Genomic DNA, 23,323 nt, shown 5'->3' with positions numbered 1-23,323 from the left:
ATTGAAGAGGGTGGGGCTCAAGCTGCATCTCTCTCTCTCATTGGAATTTGTGGTCTGTATGTTTTCATTTAGCATACCATCAACACCACAGGCATTTTTGGGTTGGAGGGTTTGTATTTTGTCCTGTAGTTCATTGAACGTAATTGGAGAATCTAGTGGGTTCTGGTAATCGTCAATAGCTGATTCTAATATTTGTAGTTAATCATGTATGTGTTTTAGCTGTTTGTTCTTTGTTATAGAGCCGAAAAGATTTGAGAAGTGGTTTATCCATACATCTTCATTTTGAATAGGTACAGTTGAAGTCGGAAGTTTACATACACCTTAGACAAATACATTTGAACTGTTTTTCACAATTCCTGACATTTAATCCTAGTAAAAATTCCCTGTGTTAGGTCAGTTAGGATCACCACTTTATTTTAAGAATGTGAAATGTCAGAATAATAGTAGAGAGAATGACTTATTTCAGCTTTTATTTCTTTCATCACATTTCCAATGGGTCAGAAGTTTACATACGCTCAATTAGTGTTTGGTAGCATTGCCTTTAAATTGTTAAACTTGGGTCAAACATTTCAGATATCCTTCCACAAGCTTCCCACAATAACTTGGGTGAATTTTGGCCCATTCCTCCTGACAGAGCTGGTGTAACTGAGTCAGGTTTGTAGGCCTCCTTGCTCGCACACGCTTTTCAGTTCTGCCCACAAATGATCTATAGGATTGAGGTCAGGGCTTTGTGATGGCCACTCCAATACCTTGACTTTGTTGTCCTTAAGCCATTTTGCCACAAGTTTGGAAGTATGCTTGGGGTCATTGTCCATTTGGAAGACCCATTTGTGACAAAGCTTTAACTTCCTGTCTGATGTCTTGAGATGTTGCTTCAATATTTCCACATAATTTTCCTGCCTCATGGTGCCATCTATTTTGTGAAGCGCACCAGTCCCTCCTCCAGCAAAGCACCCCCACAACATGATGCTGCCACCCCCGTGCTTCCCGGTTGGGATGGTGTTCTTCGGCTTGCAAGCCTCCCTCTTTTTCCTCACAACATAACGATGGTCATTATGGCCAAATAGTTATATTTTTGTTTCATCAGACCAGAGGACATTTCTCCAAAAAGTACAATCTTTGTCTCCATGTGCAGTTGCAAACCGTAGTCTGGCTTTTTTGGGGCGGTTTTGGAGCAGTGGCTTCTTCCTTGCTGAGCGGCCTTTCAGGTTATGTCGATATAGGACTCGTTTTACTGTAGATACTTTTATACCTGTTTCCTCCAGCATCTTCACAAGGTCGTTTGCTGTTGTTCTGGGATTGATTTGCACTTTTCGCACCAAAGTACGTTCATCTCTAGGAGACAGAACGCGTCTCCTTCCTGAGCGGTATGACGGCTGCGTGATCCCATGGTGTTTATACTTGCACACTGTTGTTTTAACAGATGAACATGGTACCTTCAGGCGTTTGGAAATTGCTCCCAGGGATGAACCAGACTGTTTTTTGTTATTTCTCCTTTATTTAACCAGGTAGGCCAGTTGAGAACAAGTTCTCATTTACAACTGCGACCTGGCCAAGATAAAGCAAAGCAGTGCAACACAAACAACAACACAGAGTTACACATGGAATAAACAAACGTACAGTCAATAACACAATAGAAAAGTCTATATACAGTGTGTGCAAATTAAGTAAGATTACGGAGGTAAGGCAATAAATAGGCCGTAGTGGCGAAATAATTACAATTTAGCAAATGAACACTGGAGTGATAGATGTGCAGAAGATGAATGTGCAAGTAGAGATACTGGGGTGAAAAGGAGAAAAATCTTTAAAATAACAATATGGGGATGAGGTAGTTGGATGGGCTATTTACAGATGGGCTATGTACAGGTGCAATGATCTGTAAGCTGCTCTGGTAGCTGATGCTTAAAGACTTGTGGAGGTCTACAATTTTTTTCTGAGGTCTTAGCTGATTTCTTTTGATTTTCCCATGATGTCAAGCAAAGAGGCACTGAGTTTGAAGGTAGGCCTTGAAATACATCCACAGGTACACCTCCAATTGACTCAAATTATGTCAATTAGCCTATCAGAAGCTTCTAAAGCCATGACATCATTTTCTGGAATTTTCCAAGCTGTTTAAAGGCACAGTCAACTTAGTGTATGTAAACTTCTGACCCACTGGAATTGTGATACAGTGAATTATAAGTGAAATCATCTGTCTGTAAACAATTGTTGGAAAAATGACTTGTATCATGCACAAAGTAGATGTCCTAACCGACTAGCCAAAACTATAGTTTGTTAACAAGAAATGTGTGGAGTGGTTAAAAAACGAGTTTTAATGACTCTTACCTAAGTGTATGTAAACTTCCAACTTCAACTGTAGCTATTTGTGTTGTTGTTTGTTTTCGTGTGTTCTAATTTTCCCAGAAGTGGTTAGATTCTATGGATTCTTCAATTACATTGAGCTGATTTCTGACGTGCTGTTCTTTTTTCTTATTGTATTTCTGTATTGTTCCACCATAGTGAACACTAAAGTTTTCTGGGTCTCTGTGTTTTTGGTTGGATATGTTTCTCAATTTCTTTCTTAGGGTTTTGCATTCTTTATCAAACCATGTCATTGTTGTTCATTTGTTTAGGTTGCCTGCTTGACATTTCTAGGATTTGGCAGGGAAGTTGAAAGGTCAAATATAAAGCTTACACCTTCGCTATTGCAGTGAAATGTTTTGTCCAGGAAGTTGTCTAAAAGGGATTGGATTTGTTGTTGGTATGTTTCTAAACTACTTTCCTATAGCATTTCTATAGCATTTCTTAATATTATGCAGTTGTTCAGCTTTGATTCCTCATGATTGAGTATTGCTCTGTTCAAGTAGGCTGTGATTTTGCTGTGATCTAATAGGGGTGTCAGTGGGCTGACTGTGAACACTCTGAGAGACTCTGAGTTGAGGTTTGTGATAATGTAATCTACAGTACTACTGCCAAGGGATGAGCTGTAGGTGTATCTACAGTAGGAGTCCCCTCGAAGCCTTGCAAGAGATGTGACCCATTTTTGTTGGTTGTTTTGTCGTAGTTGTGCCTAAGGGGGCATATTTGGAAGGGAATGTGTTCACCTCCAGGTAGATGTTTTCCCCCTGTGAGCTGAGAATGTCGGGTTCTTGTCCAGTTCTGGCGCTCTCTCACAGCTCAAGGACCTCTCTCTGTATAGCGCTCCTCCCTCTCTCCTCCTTCTCTCTCCCACCCAATTCCTGGTTCATGGTTTCAGGAAGGTTGATGGGTTTGCGGAAGAGTCTGTCCTTCTCACTGAACTGCAGCTAGCCCTAGTCACTCTGTCCCTCACCAGGCGCAGCCGGCGAATGTCTCCGTATTTGGAGAACACTTAATTCAGCTTGTCCTCCGTTGTTTGAGGGTTCAAGCAGGCCATGAACAGAGCAGGTCCCACACCAAGGCTTTGTTGGGTTTGTAGCGGGAGACCAAGACCCTCCAGACGGCCTGGTCATGCGACTCTACGTCGGTGCCATCGATGCTGCCCACCTTGCGAGGGTGACGGTCGTAGACTTTTGCCACTGGACTCAGAAACAGTGTCAGTAAAAAAAATAATTAAGAAAACAGCTCATAAATAAAGTTCACAGAATGTAATCATGTATCTGACAATTTATATTTGTTAGAGATACATATTATTTTGAGGTGGGCCATGGTCATTACTCACGAGTCATTGCTGCAAGCAAAAATGATGGATGTACTAACAAGATACTTGTCTCTCCGTCCTAACATTGGGAGTCATCCACAAAGCGTCACGCTGAAAGTGGCGATTTTAGGATGTAAATCTTGGTGGGGCAAACTGAATTTTTTGGGGTTGTTATGCCAAAAAACAACACTAAACAATACATTAATTGCACTATAACGGTGACAAACGGTGCCCACAAACTGTTAGGGCCTACATAAAACTGTCCCAACAGCAGTCCCAACATCTTACCACTGCTACACCTGGCTATCAGCGGAGCCTTGTCTGGCAGCGAAACAGTTCATTCAGCCTCATTTACTGCCTTTTAAAAATACATAGCTGATATGGCTGACTTGCTTAAACAAATGTGTTTTCTACTGACAATTGAGATGTACAAACTATGGTATAAGGGGACGACGAGCGGACAAGAGGCGATCCGTAATTTCTATTAAGACATTCATGAGAAAGCTAGGACGGATGTAGCACTTACAATATTCAATGATTACGTTTCTCTAAAACAGGCTATAGGCTACATGTGCACCATCAAGTCAGAACAGTAGGCTAAATTATGAGGGGAAAAGGGACCAAATTATTAGGGTGAGGCACATGGGCTACTAACAGCTTACTACACAACATACACTTAGTATTGCTTTCTTAGCTACAGTATACATATCTCCCTGGCATATTACATAATTTATGCCGCAGCATACAATATATTTTTGGAGTCATCTTGTTGTGCTGTGCTCACTTGAACAGGAAGGTGGTGCGGCGGTCCTTTGTGGGCTAATATTGTCATCAAACTTTGTCATCAAGGTCTGGAATTCTCTGGATTTATGGTGCTTTCAATACAACTGGGAACAAGTTCCTGATTTACTATTCCGAGTTGGATGACCGTTCAAAAGTATTTTCCCAGTCAGAGCTATGTTTTCCAGAGTTTCCAGTTGTCTTGAACTCACTAGAGTCAGATTCACCCGTTCCGAGTTTCCAGTTGTTTTGAGCGTGGCAGAAGTCATGCTGGATTGACAGCATGGCCAATGTTGAATGTTTACCCTTTTAAGCTTGGAAAAGAGACCCTTCAACTCAGACATGGGACCACACACCCACTCCACTGAATAAGTAGGCTAGTGATTGCTTTGCAATGCACTGATTCCTTCCAAACAACTCATTGTTGAATTTGCGAATTCCAACTTGTGTAATGTTTATGTCCAATGGCCGATGAGCACCGATACGTTTTATCTATAATTTATCTTCATATGACAAGGATTAAAAAGGATTTGCCAGTAGATTGTTGACTTGATTCATGATGACGACTGCTAGCTAAGATTTTGAAAGTACGATGTCATGATCAGTCTAATTAAAGCTACTGTTGATAGAACGTGATTTGACGTTGTCTTATCCGTGGCCAATGACCTTTCTTGGATGGGCACTTTTAATGTAACTATGTTTTTAGTGATGAAAAACAGCCTGCGTGGGAAATGTTTAATTTAGAACGTTCCGTTTGGAAATGCGTCTCACTAAGCCAACCTCATGCAATCAACATATTAAATATTAGAGGGGATCTGATGCCCTCTGAACAGTAGTTATACAAATCATCAATCCATTATCCTCAAATTCAGCTTTGTGATCAGCAAGGTGTTTTAAATGCAAAGAGAAGAGTCCGAAGTCATGACAAAAGCAAGCCGGGGTATAATTTGCATAAAACCTGTTTATTCAATGATGCCTCCACCCCAGCATACATATTTAAATACTTCCTCATGGAGCATTTGTTTGTGGACATTGACAGCTTTGTGTGTTAGAGGTACAGATTTGTTCAAGTTCATAAAACAACTCTACATAACATAGCATAAAGTTGACATTTCAAATAAAGTGTGAGTTTCAATGGTTGGAATCCTATTCCAGTTTTTGGAACCTTTTAAAGACGGCTCGTAAGTTTGCATCTAATAGTTCTGCTTTCTGCATCAACCAGAAAGGGTTCTGGTACCATAAATATAATTATTGCTTAGCAACTAACTACCATACAACCAATTAAGAAAAACTTTGTATAAAAATGCAGAACACTGAACTACAACCTGCATGCCGTGGAAGCACTGGTCTACCGGTAATACAAAATATACAAAAAGAAATGTGCTGGAAAAAACTAGCATGTTTCCTATAGACTGATAAATATATTAAAAGTATTGATGTCGCCAGACATTTAGAAGGTGTACCTCAATCTAAATGTGTGTTTAAGTCACTGTAACCTAACCCACCCTCCTCAAAAACTCCCTCCCCACTAAGTACACAAACTACCCCCTCCCTTTCAGAAAAAAAAAAAAAAATGATGTGATGACACATTCTGTTGCTAAGGCAATTTTTACATTTAAAAAACGATCTATTAAGAAACCAAGGTGTTGTTAGCGCTTTCCCTTTTCTTTGAGCTGGATCATGTCTCCATCAATGTTTGAGCCAGGGGTGGGCTGCGATGGAAGCTTTGCTGCGGTCGCCATAGTCGTAGAGCAGCTCCTCGCCCTCATCGACGTCTCGCGATGCCACCAGGATGAGGTGAGGCATCCCGTTGATGTCATGGAGTTTGGTTTGACAGTTGCCGTTCTTACTGTGGTTGATCAGACGGCCCATGCGCCCCGTTTCTTTCGTGGCGTCCACACTAGAGGAAGAAGCAGTTGAGAAAAAAAAAAAAAAAGGAAAAAAACCCCCACTGATATTAGGTTAATCTAACAGTTTTATGGTTGAAAAGTTATTACATCATGAAACTTAAACAAATACTGCATTAGTGAGCAGCCAACAGTGAGAACGCTGAAATAGTTTTGCGGCTATACCAGAGATGCCACACACGTAAAAGAGATAGTGGTTTGACATACCAGTATGTTTTGCAGAGATACTGAAAGTAGTACATGTAGCAGCCGGTAGCAGGGTTAAGAGCGTACTCGGCCTCCCTCGTTTTGGCGTCAGTGATCTGCAGCAGGTCGCCATGGTACTCCACTACATACTGGCCCTTATCGAAACACTGGGTGGCAAACACTCCTCGACCCTTCCCCTCTATATGCTGCACCTGTACCATTTGGGGAATAAATATACAGCGCGTTCAGAAAGTATTCATACCCCTTAACTTTCCATATTTTGTTACGTTAGACGTATTCTAAAATGGATTTAATTGTTCCCCCCCTCAATCTACACACAATAGCCCATAATGACGAAGCAAAAACAGGTTTTTAAATTTACATAGGTATTCATACCCTTTACTCAGTACTTTGTTGAAGCACCTTCGGCAGCAATTACAGCCTAGAGTCTTCTTGGGTATGACGCTACAAGCTTGGCACACCTGTATTTGGGGAGTTTCTCCCATTCTTCTCTGCAGATCCTCTGTCAGGTTGGATGGGGAGTGTCACCGCACAGCTATTTTCAGGTCTCACCAGAGATGTTTTGATCGGGTTCAAGTCTAAGCTCTGGCTGGGCAACTCAAGGACAGTGAGACCACTCCTGCATTGTCTTTGCTGTGTGCTTAGGGTCGTTGTCTTGCTGGAAGGTGAACCGTTGCCCCAGTCTGAGGTCCTGAGCGCCCTGGAGCAGGTTTTAATCAAGGATCTCTTTGTACTTTGTTCCGTTGATCTTTCCCTCAATCCTGACTAGTCTCCTAGTTCCTGCCACTGAAAAACCTCCCCACAGCATGATGCTGCCACCACGCTTCACCGTAGGGATGGTGCCAGCTTTCCTCCAGACGTGACGTTTGGCATTCAGGCCAAAAAGCTCAATCTTGGTTTCGTCAGACCAGAGAATCTTGTTTCTCATGGTCTGTGAGTTCTTTATGTGCCTTTTGGCAAACTCCAAGAGGGCTGTCATGTGCCTTTTACTAAGGAGTGGCTTCCATCTGGCCACTCTACTATAAAGGCCTGATTGGTGGAGTGCTGCAGAGATGGTTGTCCTTCTGGAAGGTTCTCCCATCTCCACAGAGGAACTCTTGAGCTCTGTCAGAGTGCCCATCAAGTTCTTGATCACCTCCCTGACCAAGGCCCTTCTCCCCCGATTGCAGACATTTTCTGGTACCCTTCCCCAGATCTGTGCCGACACAATCTTGTCTCGGAGCTCTATGGACAATTCCTTCGACCTCATGGCTTGGCTTTTGCTCTGACATGCACTGTCAACTGTGGGACCTTAGAGACAGGTTTGTGCCTTTCCTAATCATGTCCAATCAATTGAATTTACCACAGGTGGACTGTGGTAAATCAAGTTGTAGAAACAACAAGGATGATCAATGGAAACAGGATGCACTCGAGCTCAATTTAGAGTCTCATAGCAAAGGGTCTGAATACTTTTTAATACATCTGCAATTTATTTAATACAAAAACACTTTTCGCTTTGTCATTATGTGGCATTGTGTGTAGATTGAGGCAAAACAATGATTTAATCAATTTTAGAATAAGGCTGTAACATAAACATTCGGAAAAGATGAAGGGGTCTGAATACTTTCCAAATGCACTGTATTTTCACTCATGGAATACAATATAGTCTATTGAAATAATAAAATGAACTTAGAACTTAATTTTCCTCTGAAAATTGTGCGAGATGCATTTCATGATATGTCAGTATGAACATAGCAACAAGGTTTTCAAATACACGGCCTTCCAGTCAGATTGGCTAAGCGCTGTGATCAATGTGTGTACCTCCATTCCTTCCTCGATCCCATTTATGATCAGATCATCGATGTGTTTCTTTTGTTCACACTGTAAGAGAATCCAAGCATAGAGGACATGTAATAAGAAATAAAAAATTTGGCTCCACATATTTGAAGGAACACAAGTCCTTATTCACAGTTGCTAATGGCATTATAGCTAATCTCACATGTTATGAACCCTTGTCCTTTCTAAATAAAAAGTTACACTGCAAAGTTACTAGTGCTTGGAGGTTGGTTCAGTTTCGGACATATATAAAAAATAAATTAAAAAAATCACAGTTTGATTTCCGTTCGATAATATTTTTGAAAACCTTAAATGCATTATGAAATGACATTAAAACAATTTGTGTTTTCTTAAATGGAAATTCCAAAGCCAAAAATAATGAACACTGTCAGGTCCACATTGGGTAAACAGTTATTTCCCCTTTTTCTATTGATATGAAATAATACAATATTTCAGTCATGTATATGACTTAGTATTTATTTGATGACCATAATTTTTCATTCCTTAAAGTCATCTAATCTAATCTCTGCTCAGGCAATAGCAGTCAGCCAGACTGTATTGGGGCAATTCCACCAATTTTTCACTTAAAATGTATGGCCAAACTTAAACCATTGATTTAAAAAGTTTAACAAAATCATACAACTATGCACAAGGACTACTTTTAACAATTTACACTGAACATTTTACAAAAACACATTTACTAGAAGAACTGTGCAGATGCAAAGTTTGGTAAGAGAATTTAGGTCATCTCTCCCTCAGTTTAAAACAATTAAATATCTGCTCCAAATTAAGATTCAAAGATGTCTACAGAAATAATGGGGTGTCAGCTATGACATGACGCCGCAACTTTGAAATACATATATTTTGGTTATTTAACTGCATTAAGTGAAGTGGATTTACACCCGGTAACATAATTTCATCATAGGTCCCTGATCTGTACTACACAGAAATGCATAATCACCAAACACCAATTTTGGTTGGTCCAGACCAAATCTGAACCAATCATAGACGTCCATGTTTCACAAGTTTGGACAACAAAGTACAACATAGTAGAGCTAAGTACAGTTCAGTCAATTAGAGTATAGTTCAGTACAGTATAATGTACTCAACTCGTGTGCACTGTACTCTACTTTTCTGAACACTGAACTACTTTACTGTACTAGAGCTGGGCCATATGAACAAAAATCCATAAATTGAAGAAAAATAAATGTACAATGATAAATCGATAACTTCCGATAAAAAAAAATTCCCGGGGAGGTGCTAGAGCTGGGGGATATGGACAAAAAGTCAGTGATAAATGTAACTATTTTGCTCAATAACAACAAAACTACTTTACATTAGTGGCAGGGCTCTAGACAATTATTTCCAGTACCAAGTAAGACAGATGGTAGCCTATGATAAATGCATTATGAAATGACATTAAAATTATGAGCTTTTTAATGGGAAATTCCAAAGCCCAAAACAATGAACACTTGTCAGGTCCACATTGGGTAAACAGTTATTTCCCCTTTTTCTATTGATATGAAATAATAAAATATGGACATGCCTTATGTTGATTCCTGCTATGGAAGTGTCTGCCTGTCGGCTGCTGACTCAGTCCCTCTCCCCACTGCACTCGGAGGAGGGAGCGATGCGTTCTGAGAAGCACCGTTGCTTAAAATACTATTTTGGCGAAAAGACAGTTTTCAAAGCAACTACTGTTCTAGTTACACAGAGTCACAGCTTTCTGTGAGTGTATATAATGTATTTCTCACCACTTAATATGGAGTTCATGGCACCACTTTACAACTGGAGTAGGCTATGTAGTATGGTTTTGAAGTGCCTGCGGAGCCAAGTGGAGCGTGCCATTTTCACTTAATAGGTTTACATCTAGTGGCCTAGCACTGGACCGTTTTTGTAGGACGTTAGATTACATTACATTTACTGGCTATCTATCAACAATATCATATTCAGAGTTAGCAATCAAGCTAAGTGTTTTGAGTTCCTACTTCCTCAAGTGGTAAATAATATAGCTTAAATGCCAATATGCACAATATATATATCACACACAGCAAATGCATGATTGTATTTTGATGTGTAACCTATCCAAATACAATGAGATTTATTTTGGGCTCTGAAGAGAATTTGTGCATATTGGCATTTAAGCTAAAAGTCTTTTCGCCGCAATAGTATTTTAAGCAACGGTGCTTCTCAGAACACGTCGCTCCCTCCTCCGAGTGCAGTGGGGAGAGGGATTGAGTCAGCAGCCGACAGGCAGACACTTCCATAGCAGGAATCAACATAAGGCATAGGCCATTAATGTTGACCAAATTATGGTTTTAGAACAAATCTACAGGAACGTTGTGTAGCAAAATCACTAACGTAAGCAAAATGCTTCGGTAAGAGGAAGGCAATGTCAGTGTCTGTCATTTATGGTTTATCGTCCCAGCTCTATATTAGAACTTGTCAGAAATGTCCATATCAACTAGCCCATGTCAGCTAATGTTTTTATTATTTTAAAAAAATAATGTTTTTTAGCCTATAGATATTGTTGTAATTTGTCACTCAAATATCACATTAATAGACAGACATGGAAAAAAGTACAGAATTGCAGGAAATAAGCTTTAAAAAACTGTGAATAGTTTGTTATGAACAGTGCTTGAGCCCATAGAAATATACATGGCGCGTGCATGGGATAATGCAGGAAGCAGGCCCCCCCGAATGAAAAGGTTTGGGAACCCCTGCTCTACAGTACTGGCCAAACTTGTGAAACAGACCTCTATGATTGGTTCAGATTTGGTCCAGCCTTATTGCAAACAAAAAACGTTCAGCAATTTTGGCACAGTCACTCACTACCCAAACCAGACGCAACTGGTTTCAAGTGGCGCCATCTAGTGCAGGGTCCCCCCCCCCCAGGTGCACATTTTGGCTTTTGCCCTAGCACAGCTGAATCAAACAATCAAAGCTTGATGAGTTGGTTATTTGAACCAGCTTGTGTAGCGCTAGGGCAAAAACCAAAACGTGCACCCAGGGGGGGTCCCAGGACCGAGTTTGGGAAACCCTGATCTACTGGATGAACTGGGAATCAGACAGGGGATATGAACTGGGAATCAGACAGGGGATATACACTGGGTAAACCGAACATTAGGAACACCTTCCTAATATTGAGTTGCACCCATTCCACACATGGCCCTCATTTCACACTAGATCTGTTTCTCTCAATAATCTGCACAGTACACCACTAAATCTTTGATATATAACAGCATGGAAGTGGTCAATGCTTTAATATTACAAGGTAATAAATGCACTTTGCTCTCACCTTCAACTCTGCTTTGCTTTTCCTGGAGCTTCTCCTTATGGGATAGTAGTCTGTTACTTTGCGGTTTTGGGAATTCCTGCTCTCTGCTCTGTTAAGGAAATGTATGAACAAGCATTAACAAACAACTTTTTACATATATGGGCACATATGAGCCATGTTCTTATTAAAGTGAAAAACAAGTACAAAGTGTCCAACAGAAACAGACATTGCAGCCCTTTGTGGTACACACACACACACGTGTGTGTGCGCGCGCTTGTTTGATGCTTTAAGCACACAAATGACTTGAGAGGGATCCAGAAAACAAGACCGCTTAACAAGGAGGAGAAAAATAAAAAATAATGTTCCTGACCCTCTTCCTCCCCGCTGCTGCTGGCCTTGGCAGAGTTGGCTGTTACGCTCCTGAAGTTGCCGGTAGGTAATAGGCTACACCAGGGGTTCGGCAACCTTTTCCATTTGGAGTGCCAATTTATCTTACTATTTCTACCAATCTGCGTGCCAGTTATGATTTTCATATGGACATTTGTGGAACAAAGTCATATTTCAAAATCAAAATTCTAAAAGTAACTTGTATTGCCATCTATGTAAAAACAACCTACATAAAGCCAACAAATAAAAACCACTGCAGCCTGTAGGTAGAAAATAACATGATCAAAATAAATATCCTATAAATCGCATTGGCAAAACACGGCCTGTCTGCAAGGAACTTTAAAAACATTGTATTAACTAAACTCAGCAACAACAAAAAAATGTTAAAAAGCCCTTTTTCAGGACCCTGTCTTTCAAAGAGATTTGGATTTTTACGAATTAACGTCACAGATCTTCATTGTAAAGGGTTTAAACACTGTTTCCCCATGCTTGTTCAATGAACCATAAACAATCAATCAATGAACATGCACCTGTGGAACGGTCGTTAAGACACTAACAGCTTACAGACTGTAGGCGTTTAAGGTCACAGTTATGAAAACTTAGGACACTAAAGAGGCCTTTCTACTGACTCTGAAAAAAACAAAAGATGCCCAGGGTCCCTGTTCATCTGTGTAACCGTGCCTTAGGCATGCTGCAAGGAGGCATGAGGACTGCAGATGTGGCCAGGGTAATAAATTGCAATGTCCGTACTGTGAGACACCCAAGACAGAGCTACAGGGAGACAGGACGGAGAGCTGTTCGTCCTCGCAGTGGTAGACCACGTGTAACAACACCTGCACAGGATCAGTACATCTGAACATCACACCTGTGGGACAGGTACAGGATGGCAACAACAACTGCACGAGTTATACCAGGAACGCACAATCCCTACACCAGTGCTCAGACTGTCCGCAATAGGCTGAGAGAGGCTGGACTGAAGGCTTGTAGGCCTGTGTAAGGCAGGTCCTCACCAGACATCACCGGCAACAACGTCGCCTAATGGCACAAACCCGCCGTCGCTGGACCAGACAGGACTGGCAACAAGTGCTCTTCACTGACGAGACGTGGTTTTGTATCACCAGGGGTGATGGTCGGATTCACGTTTATCGTCAAAGGAATGAGCGTTACACCGAGGCCTGTACTCTGGAACGGGATCGATTTGTTGGTGGAGGGTCCGTCATGGTCTGGGGCGGAGTGTCACAGCATCATCGGACTGAGCTTGTTGTCATTGCATGCAATCTCAACGCTGTGCTTTACAGGGAAGACATCCTCCTCCCTCGTGTGGTATGCTTGCTGCAGGCTCATCCTGACATGACAATGCCACCAGCCATAGTGCTAGTTCTGTGCATGATTTCCTGCAAGACAGGAATGTCAGTGTTCTGTCATGGCCAGCGAAGAGCCCGGATCTCAATCCCATTGAGCACATCTGGGACCTGTTGGATCGGAGGGTGAGGGCTAGGGCCATTCCCCCCAGAAATGTCCGGGAACTTGCAGGTGAAAATAAAGAAAAGCCGCACACTCTAAGAGCTCAGATGCAAAAATTTAATCACCAACGTTTCGACAGCAAAGCTGTCTTCATCAGGGTATCATCAAACACTGCGAGATGAGTCATTTCTATAGTGTCAAGAGACACACAGGTGTTTGTAATCATGGCCAAGTATGGCCTAATATCATTGGTTAACTGCCCAGCCAAACTGAGCAATCGGGAGAGAAGGGTCTTGGTTAGGGAGTTGACCAAGAACCCGATGGTCACTCTGACAGAGCTCCAGAGTTCCTCTGTGGAGATGGGAGAACCTTCCAGAAGGATAACAATCTACAATCTCTGCAGCACTCCACCAATCAGGCCTTTATGGTAGAGTGGCCAGACGGAAGCCACTCCTCAGTAAAAATGCACATGACAGCCCGCTTGGAGTTTGCCAAAAGGCACCTAAACACTCTCAGACTATGAGAAACAACATTCTCTGGTCTGATGAAACCAAGATTGAACTCTTTGGCCAGAATGCGAAGCGTCACGTATGGAGGAAACCTGACACCATCCCTACAGTGAAGCATGGTGGTGGCAGAATCATGCTGTGGAGATGTTTTTCAAAGATGAACGGAGCAAAGTTCAGAGAGATCCTTGATGGAAGCCTGCTCTAGAGCGCTCAGGACCTCAGACTGGTGCGAAGATCCACCTTCCAACAGGACAACGACCCTAAGCACACAGCCAAGACAACGCAGGAGTGGCTTCGGGACAAGTCTCTGAATGTCCTTTAGATGGCCCAGCCAGGGCCCGGACTTGAACCAGATCGAACATCTTTGGAGAGACCTGAAAATAGCTGTACAGCAACCCTCCCCATCCAACCTGACAGAGCTTGAGAGGATCTGCAGAGAGGAATGAGAGAAACTCCCAAAATACAGATGTGGCAAGGTTGTAGCGTCATACCCAAGAAGACTCTAGGCTGTAATCGCTGACAAAGGTGCTTTAACAAAGTACTGAGTAAAGGGTCAACATACTTATGTAAAAATATATATTTTTTAAATAAATTAGCATAAATTTTCATTATGGGGTATTGTGTGTAGATTGAGGGGGAAGAAAAACAATTTTAAAACATTTTAGAATAAGGCTGTAACCTAACAAAATGTGACTGCTTTACAAAAAATAAATAAATCTTAGGTTGTTGGTCGACCAAACAGGGTCAGCTCTAATAAATAAAAATAAAAAAACACACACACACAAATCTTGACAAACCATTTCTGTATGGAACTAGCTTTGTGCACAGGGGCATTGTCATGCTGAAACAGGAAAGGGCCTTCCACAAACTGTTGCCACAAAGTTGGAAGCACAGACTCGCCTAGAATGTCATTGCATGCTGTAGTGTTTAGATTTCCCTTCGCTGGAACTAAGGTGCCTAGCCCGACCATGAAAAACAGATGATTTTTATGCACTACGCCCTTCAGCACTCGACGGTCCTGCTCTGTGAGCTTGTGTGCCCTACCACTTTGTGACTGAGCAGTTGTTGCTCCTAGACATTTCCACTTCACAATAGTACAACAGTTGACCGAGGCAGCTCTAACGGGGCAAAGATTTGACCAACTGACTTCTTGGAAAGGTGGCATCCTATGACAGTGCCACGTTGAAAGTCACTGAGCTCTTCAGTAAAGCATTCTACTACCAAGGTTTTTCTATGGAGATTGCATGGCGGTGTGCTCAATTTTACACACCTGTCAGCAACGGGTGTGGCTGAAAGAGCCGAATCCACTAATCTGAAGGAGTGTCCACATACTTGTGTGTGTGTGTGTGTGAGAGATTCCTAAAACCAAATCAAAACTGTGTAGAACTGATAATGGACCTACATTCATACAGTTTTTTGACTATCCAGCTCGCTAATAAATTACAAATGAAAGCTAGACAGCCAGGGAGCATAGAATTTATTTCTTTTTTTAAACGATGGATAGAGGACAATGTTTTTGCACATTTTGACAGTGAGGAAATATAATACATCTTCCGAGCAGCCCTCCGGGCCTCGTTGAAGACCGACTGTGGCCCCTGGGGCAAAATGCGTTTGTCACCCGTTTTAGACAGTAAGGCCTCTAGTCCATCGGTATCTGAATGCTACCCTGTTTCTCCTTCAGCAAATCTCCAACTGTTGCCAACAGTGCCATGTATTCATGGAAGCCAAGGGAAGCCAGGCTTCCCCCCCAAAAAAGATTAAATAAAATATTTTGTGTTTCATATTTTCCTTCAATTCACAAGAGGCTGAATGCCTCTCACCAGAAAGCATCCGAGCGAGCGAAACAGCACCGCTCTGTCTGTTTAGGCCATCTGATGCTTTCTGGTCAAAAAGAGTATGACATTGTTGCCGCCCGTAGCGTTGAATGCAAAGGAAGCCAGCGAGCATGACATCCCTTCATAAAAAAATATTTAAAAGTATATAATAATAGCCAATCAGAGATGAGCTAAACTGAGCAAGCAAACAAAAAAGAAGAAAAAAAACGACATAAAAAGTAGTATCAAGTGGAGCCACTTTGGATTTGGCGTCACTCCTATCAAATCACATTGAGAGCATACGTCACTTACAGAAACAACTTGCATTAATGCATCTCGTTGTGTTGTTGTCCTCCGGTGGCTAACTAGCAAAAATTGTCCCTTTCCTAAATTAGCCGTGGATGGAGATAGCGATTTGGACTTGTGGCTCTACTTGATTCTCCATACTGGCCAATGATAATAATGGCGATTCTGATCCAACCATTAACTCATATCTTGTTCCCCTGGCTAGGGCTGTTGCGGTGACCGTATTACTGCCACACCAGAGGCCATGAAGGCAGTCAAATCCCAAATAACTGTTTAGTCACAGGCTTCTCCAAGCTTGAATGGCCATTAACAGCCTACCAAACTTGCTAACTGCCTGGTACTCAGCACTCCATTGTCTTGCTAATCACTCTGACAATGCAAATGTATTTGAAAATATAATCAAACACTTCATGAGGGCCCATGAGCTCATGTTGCGCAACATTTCTATATACTATGCAATTGCGGGAGAAAACAGAGTGATTGTCTTTTTGTTAGTGGCAAGGATCCCATCAGCTTTATAAGGTAGGCCTACTATATTTATTTCACAACTTCACTAATATTAAGCAGCAGGAGTATAGCCTACCTGGCTGGTATGAAAATAAAACACGGGGAAAAGCGTCCTCCATTCGCTATTTAAGTGCATAGATTACATGTATTCTTTCCCACTGCCCTTGTTTCGATACAGGTGCATGATAATGGTCCATTTTAAATCAAACAAATGTCACACATATTATTTAGACAAGATTAAATCAAGAATTGTCTGATGGGTAACAATATTAGCCTATCACTTGTGAATGACATATTATCACTTGTGAATCATGCCCAGCATAAGAAACAATGCCTTTTTTGAATCATAGAAACACACATTAGGTAGCCTAGCCCATAGGCCTATATGTTTTAATAAGGTTTGTATCACAACTAAAGTGGACAAATAACTTCTTAAAATGAAGTACATTAATCCGCTTTACAAGGGGTGCCAACTGGCATATATAACTGGCATATATAAGCAGTGCATTAGTTTCAAGTTTGGGGAAGATAATATTCACCATAAAAATGCACCTTTATAATAAAATAATTATATGGATAATTGTATTTGCGGTAACTTTTGATAATGGTGTGTCCCGCTAACGGAACATTCGCGCTTATAGCCTACTACCATGGGCACATTGCTGGGCTTATAATGGAAGAAAGAGCCTAATAGTTTCTCAACATTTTAAGGTAAACGTACTGATCTGTTGCGACAGCCACATTGCATTAAAAAAAAGTGTTTTTGATGCTAGTGGTTGTATTAATGTGGGATCTATAGCATCCCACAACTGTCCCAGACTATGTTTGGAATATTTATTTCTCACACAGAATAGGTCGACTTTTGTACTATGGGGGATAGTAGATTGACATAGGCTAGTGCTTTTGCTGTTCGTTAAGCCTACTCATTTTGTTGGCTGACAAAAAAGTAAAATGTGGACAGTTCTTCCAATATCTTCAATATGCACCTCGGAATTGGATAAGGACGCACATAGTTGCGTCCTCGACGTGTCTGACTTGTAGCCTGTGAGAAAGACCCGATCACGTGACGGAGAGCCATGTGAGTAAGAGGCGCTTCGGATTGCGCTGCACACTCAAGGAGAAGGGCACAACGCAGCACTCCGGGCCGCAAAAGGCATGGATTTTTTTAGGGTGCATTATGGCCACAAAAGGGGTATGCCACCGTGAAATTCATTATCAACTGCTTGTCAAATTGTGAATGAGAGACTGATGGTGTGTACAGCCTCCGCAAAAAAAAAAGCAGAGCTCAAGCCTTTCAAGAGACTTTTTTCAAATCATCATTAGAGTCTCATCATGCAGCCTTACAATGTATTAAACATCAAAACATATAGCCCAACTTCTGTAAAAACAACTGAATTTACATTAATAACTCAAAACTAACCATATATGAGTAACTATTTATTTGTTAACTGCTCACATAATAGCCGCATGTGCGCACTCCCTCAAATCGTTTGGAGAAAATATTTAATTCAGCTTTGTTTAATTCATATTATAAAATAATGCCATGGAATTTTATGCAAATCTTGTCTGCTAAATGAACTAGTGTAGCCCACAGCCATTTGGCATAGCCAGGTGAGGGCAACTCAAGAGTATGCTATTATTTTCTTCTGAAATAAACAAATAATACATTTTTTTCATATCATGCTTCTTCGGACCTGTCTAAAGTAAATAATGTTTATTGTGATGTGTAGGACATATTACATGGATTTATTAGACGTTTAAATTGGCTTGTAGACTATGTGTGGAAGCCAGAAGATGCTAATGTTGTGTTTATGTTAATTAACTGTCAACTACCGTGAGACCGACAGTTATTTGCTTGACAATCACCGGCTGATGAAATTTTGTGACCGCCACAGCCCTACCCCTGGCCTGAGAGGATAGAAGTTCAATATGTAGCTAGATGTAGAAGGCTAATGTTAACTAGCTAACGTTGCCCATGAAAGGAAGTTAGGCTAGCGAGCAAGCATTTTAGCCAGGTTACCTACGACAACAAAAAATGTAATTGTGTAATGTATGACAGAGTGATAGACCGTTTCGTCAACATGAAAGAGGATGGCATTGGAGTGAGTCAAAATGTTTTTTTCTACTTGCACGAACGTGCACGCACACAGAAATCAGAAGCACGGACAGCCACATCATAAAATTTTACGTTGATTAGACTAAATTGTTTTTGCTATCTTTTAGTTGTCACTGTATTGGACTAAGCATAGGTGAATTGATGTTGAAATGGTGCTGGAATAGTGGAGGCGGCTCCGGTTTTCTTTGCGACTTGCGGTAACTCTCCTTGGTTCTAAGTCAATAGCTGTTTAGTGGTCCGAAAATGTCGGAAACATTAACTTGCTTGACCATGTAACTGTTTGTTACATGCAATATGCTTTGTGGACTTCAGACAGAGGTTGCTCTCTGGTTTTGTGATGAAACAAAAGGGGAAAGAAATTGGCGTCATATGAAGCTGTATCGCTTACTCTGTAATGAGTAGTATTTTGATTGAAATAACAATTCTCACAAAAAGCCAACACTCCCTCAAGTTCAGTTCACTCCTAATATGTGCACATGGGAGACGCAAACTCTGCAGTTCACCAATCCCAATTATAATACACCCTTTTTACATAATTATTCACATGCTCCAGTTTAGTGCATGCATTTGACAGTCCCAAGCTATTGTGACAAGTGTTTTTTAGCTATGAAAATACCCGACAAAATGTGATTTTGTGTGACATCCAGAGAGAGCTTACATTCTTAGTGCTGACTTCTTCCCTTTGGCCTTGCGTCGGATGTCCCTCCTCTGGTTAGCGAGGTGAGCAGCGGTGTTGTTGGCGAGTAGGGTGTGGGTGATGTTACTGGGGGCAGGAGGGGAGGAGACATCAGCTGGGGAACGGAGGCAGGAGACTGGGGAGAAGTGGAGAAGCTGCTGGGAGGACTGGTGCTGGTTCTCATCTGTCCTGCAGGGCCACTGGCTGTGGCTCTCTTCCATGTCTGCCAGCTTCAGGACGCATGTCGCCTCAGAGTTCAGTCTCCTGGCTGCTGGGTGGGGCAAGCAAAGAGGAAGTCAGATGAGGATATAACAGCGTTCATGTCAATGGCTTCATCTCGTTCAGATTGCTTTTGTACATTTCATGTAAAATGGGCTATCAAAAACGTAGGAAACAAGAAGAAGTAACTTTAGACTATTGAGATGCCACAGACTAAACCAACAGCTCCTCCTTAGATGTGATGTGAATATATTATTTTTGAATGAGTAGAAGTGATGGACCATGATGAAGCCAACCTCATCATGCAGCCATGTTTTAGGTTTCAAGTAAAACACACATTTTACTCAGTATTCACTAAGCCATATAATGTCTATACACATTGATCTAGGCCAGGTATGGGCAACTGGCGGCATGCAATGACTAATCATGGTCAAGTTACCACCTACAGGGCCCCATTGATTTTGTTAGTCACTCTCACTCAGATATCATATTAAAAACTGCAAACATTTCTCTCCACCCGATGGCAAAATGTGTAGACTTGCAGGAAAGAGGAGCCAAATAGAAAGAACAGGACATGCACTGTAGTAGTTCAATGAATAGGCTACTGTACACTACATACCATCCCCTTGCCTTGGTGTTTCATTCTGTATAGAGCAGCATCCAGCGTACTTTCCCTCCTGAATGAGTTTGATGGTCATCTCATCATGGACAGGTGATTTGGACTTGCTGTGGCCCAGGAGAGTGATGGAGTGGCTGTTTAGTACCATGTCCTGTCAAAGGAAGAGGTGGAAACCATCAATCATTTGTTGTTGCTGTGTGTGTGGAGACGTCAACAATGTAAATAACATAACGTTGAAATTCATTTTCCACAAGGAAATGTCGAGGACATTCGACCATAACAACTGTTGAGTAATGTCTGGCAGTCACCTGACCTGATCTTATGAAAAAGAGGAGACCTGTGTCAATACACTAGCAGTGACGCCAGCCAGCAACATAATTTGGCTAACTATGACAAAACACACCTGCACAACATACGGGCCTCCTAGTTGTTAGCTCAATCGCTTCACTCATCACATTATTTGTGACAAACATGTTGTTTTCGATAACATGCAAACGTGGCTGTATATTTGAGTTACAAATGCCTCGCCCACTAAAAGCGACTAACTTTTTATTTCGACCGTTCGCTTATTCAGCCGATAGGAGTAGCTAGCTGGAGTAGAGAGAATAACGTATAGTTAGCTAGCTAGCTAACCATGCTAGCTAACATCATGCAACAATGTTGGACATTGATCAAATAACGTTAAACAAATACCTAACTAGCATAGAAATAACAGTATACTCCCATCTATTGTCCTAAATGAATGTAACCTATTTTTTGTAAAATAACAAAGTACACATTTGACGAATTGTTACAGCCAACTTACCCCGTTCATTTCTGGATTTTTTTTTTTTTTTTGTATTTATGCGAAAAGGGCTTCGGGTCCACTCTTCTGTTGCAGTAAAACAATATCCAGAAGCCGTGTCTCCACGTATGTCCCCAGCGTCATACAACAGTCATCCCACCTCTCCTCTGCCTTCGTACACTCTCCTCCGTCTCCACAAAGGTCACTTTTGTATGTTTTCCTTTCAAATTCTTCAGCCCAGGCAGTTTCCACAGTTCCTCCCCTCCGCCATGTTTTAATGTAACTCATTCAAGGGAGAGAGCCATGTAACATTTAAAGGGACGGTAGTTCTAAGGGAGAGCCAGCAGGCGGCGCTGTCTAACATTGTTTTGGGGAGTTAATCAACATGAATCATTATCATCATCCTCATTAAAGAATTACCTTGTGAAAATTAGTATTTTACAGAATCTAAGTAAACAACACATTGAAAAACTCTATCTCTGTACTTTGGTATTGGTGTGTCATGTTTTGTTTGTGGCTGTTTTATATTTTGTCAAACTTTTCATACTGCCTTTTTATCAAGACCTCATGATTTAGCAAAAATGTATGTCTTCCTCATAGTTTCTCTGTATTCTTCTTACAATATTTTTGACACTGCACGGTATAACATTGAATAGTTGTGTAAAATGTTATATATTTTATGTTTATTATTGATGCTATTAAGAGCATGGAGTAATGCAGCCGGAGAGGTCACCATCTGAGTGGTCCTTCTCAAGGTTTCTACTTTCCAGGGAGATTTTCCTTGCCTCTGTGCTGCTGCTTGCTTTTTGGGTCTCTATGATCTAGACTGGGTTACTATTGATTGATTGATTTATGCAATATATAAACATGCAGCACAAAGGATTAGACCTTAACGCCGTCATAATTTGAAATCATGACACACAGACCTCCAATAACGTAGCAAATGTTTTACCTTGACCTTACCAAAATGGGGGTTCCCAATGACATATTTTGCATAATAAGGAAACGTCGACTGGACGTCACTTCCTTCAAAGACTTCACGCGGTCACGTGACGAGGGTTTAGCACTCTGTTTCTGGAATCTGTAAGGTTTAAAATTATGCTTGAAATGCCAACATTCTTTTCTTTATCGATTGCTGATCGCCAACGGACGCCCTGCGACCACTTGGATATCATTTTTTATCGACGGAGTGGTAGGAATTCGCGCCTGAAAATTCCAGCTCTCGGGCTAAACGTCACGTGACCAATACGCGACTCTGGTCCTTTGGTAAAGATGGCGAAAGGTGGTTAGAAAACAGCGGAGCGAAGAGGGTAACAGCCCCTGTAATCGCCGCGATAAACTGAACACCCGTTGACTGCCAAGTGAGTGTTGTTGCCTGGCACAAATATTTGTAAATGGTTGGTGATTTCCCCAGGATCACGGTGAAGTGTTTATAGTGAGGCTGTGACATGTTGTTTTCGTGAAATTGTATTTTATTGTCCTCTTCCCATTGCAACTAACGCGGCAACGTTTAACGTTAGCTGTTAGCTAACGGCGTGACAGAGCATAACACCAACACGGCTTAGTACGCTATTAGCTAACTAGCTAGATAACTTAAAGCTAACTACAGTATCGTTAGCTAAATACCTTTTGTAACATTAACTATTACTGTCGATATAATTACCTTACTATGGGTAATAATGCTAGTTAGCTAATGTGTTATTTGGGCTGTCTTTTAGTACATTATTTTCCTAGTGCAGTCAAATTCATAACGGGCAGTAGGGGTTAGTTGCAGTAACGTTATAATGTAGTAGCTAATGGCATAGCTACATAGTTAAGTTATCCAGTAAGCTAACTAGCTTAAATGCCAAGGTGAATGGGACTTGTTTACGCCACTGTCGCGTGCATAGAAAGGTTGTTTTTTAACACAAATAACAGTTGAATATCGATGTTCATTGATTCCATAGTTAATAACTTGATTTATCAAATCAGTGGACAGCTCAGGTGGTCAGGTGAGTTTCAAGTAGCTAACGTTAGCTAGCTAATATACTGCAGTGCTATTGACTTTAGAGGGTGTGTGGTTTCCTAGCTATGTATGTGTACAAGCCACACGAATCTTTTAAATGTCTTAGCCTGATCTAACTAGCAAGCATCTATAAAACATGTTAGATTTGACATTAGCTAGCTACTGTTAAATAGTCTTGCGAACGACGTCACTCCAGGAAATTGAGACTACGGAGTAGGGAGCAAGTCAAGTGCAAACACGTGCCAGGGTCCGGGTCACATTGTAACCAGACAA

At 41.4% G+C, this 23,323-nt stretch overlaps 2 protein-coding genes across 8 annotated transcripts in view; one reads left to right on the top strand and one right to left on the bottom strand.

Annotated features, from left to right (window-relative positions):
- Positions 1–5,381: 5,381 nt before the first annotated feature.
- kmt5aa (lysine methyltransferase 5Aa) lies at positions 5,382–21,363 on the bottom strand. 2 transcript variants are annotated; one of them, XM_014127423.2, is made up of 7 exons: positions 21,067–21,363; positions 20,262–20,412; positions 19,406–19,694; positions 11,666–11,753; positions 8,353–8,412; positions 6,553–6,743; positions 5,382–6,338 (listed from the first exon to the last, which is right to left on the bottom strand). In XM_014127423.2, the coding sequence occupies exons 1-7, from the start codon at positions 21,073–21,075 to the stop codon at positions 6,128–6,130; spliced, it is 999 nt and encodes a 332-aa protein (XP_013982898.1). In that variant the 5' UTR covers positions 21,076–21,363; the 3' UTR covers positions 5,382–6,127. The 2 variants fall into 2 exon arrangements, with proteins under 2 accessions (XP_013982898.1, XP_013982904.1); XM_014127429.2 differs by having other exon boundaries at positions 19,406–19,691.
- A 709-nt stretch (positions 21,364–22,072) lies between these two features.
- Positions 22,073–23,323, top strand: part of sbno1 (strawberry notch homolog 1 (Drosophila)) — a 29,193-nt gene continuing 27,942 nt past the window's right edge. For all 6 annotated transcript variants that reach the window (XM_014127415.1, XM_014127408.1, XM_045688855.1 and 3 more), the window contains exon 1: positions 22,073–22,406. The gene's annotated coding sequence lies outside the window, so the exon portion shown is untranslated. The remainder of the gene's footprint in view (positions 22,407–23,323) is intronic.

The sequence above is a fragment of the Salmo salar genome, chromosome ssa01, assembly GCF_905237065.1.
Source record: "Salmo salar chromosome ssa01, Ssal_v3.1, whole genome shotgun sequence".
Classification (NCBI taxonomy): domain Eukaryota; kingdom Metazoa; phylum Chordata; class Actinopteri; order Salmoniformes; family Salmonidae; genus Salmo; species Salmo salar.
Note: the sequence above shows the minus strand (reverse complement) of the source record. Positions and strands in the feature narration are given on the sequence as shown.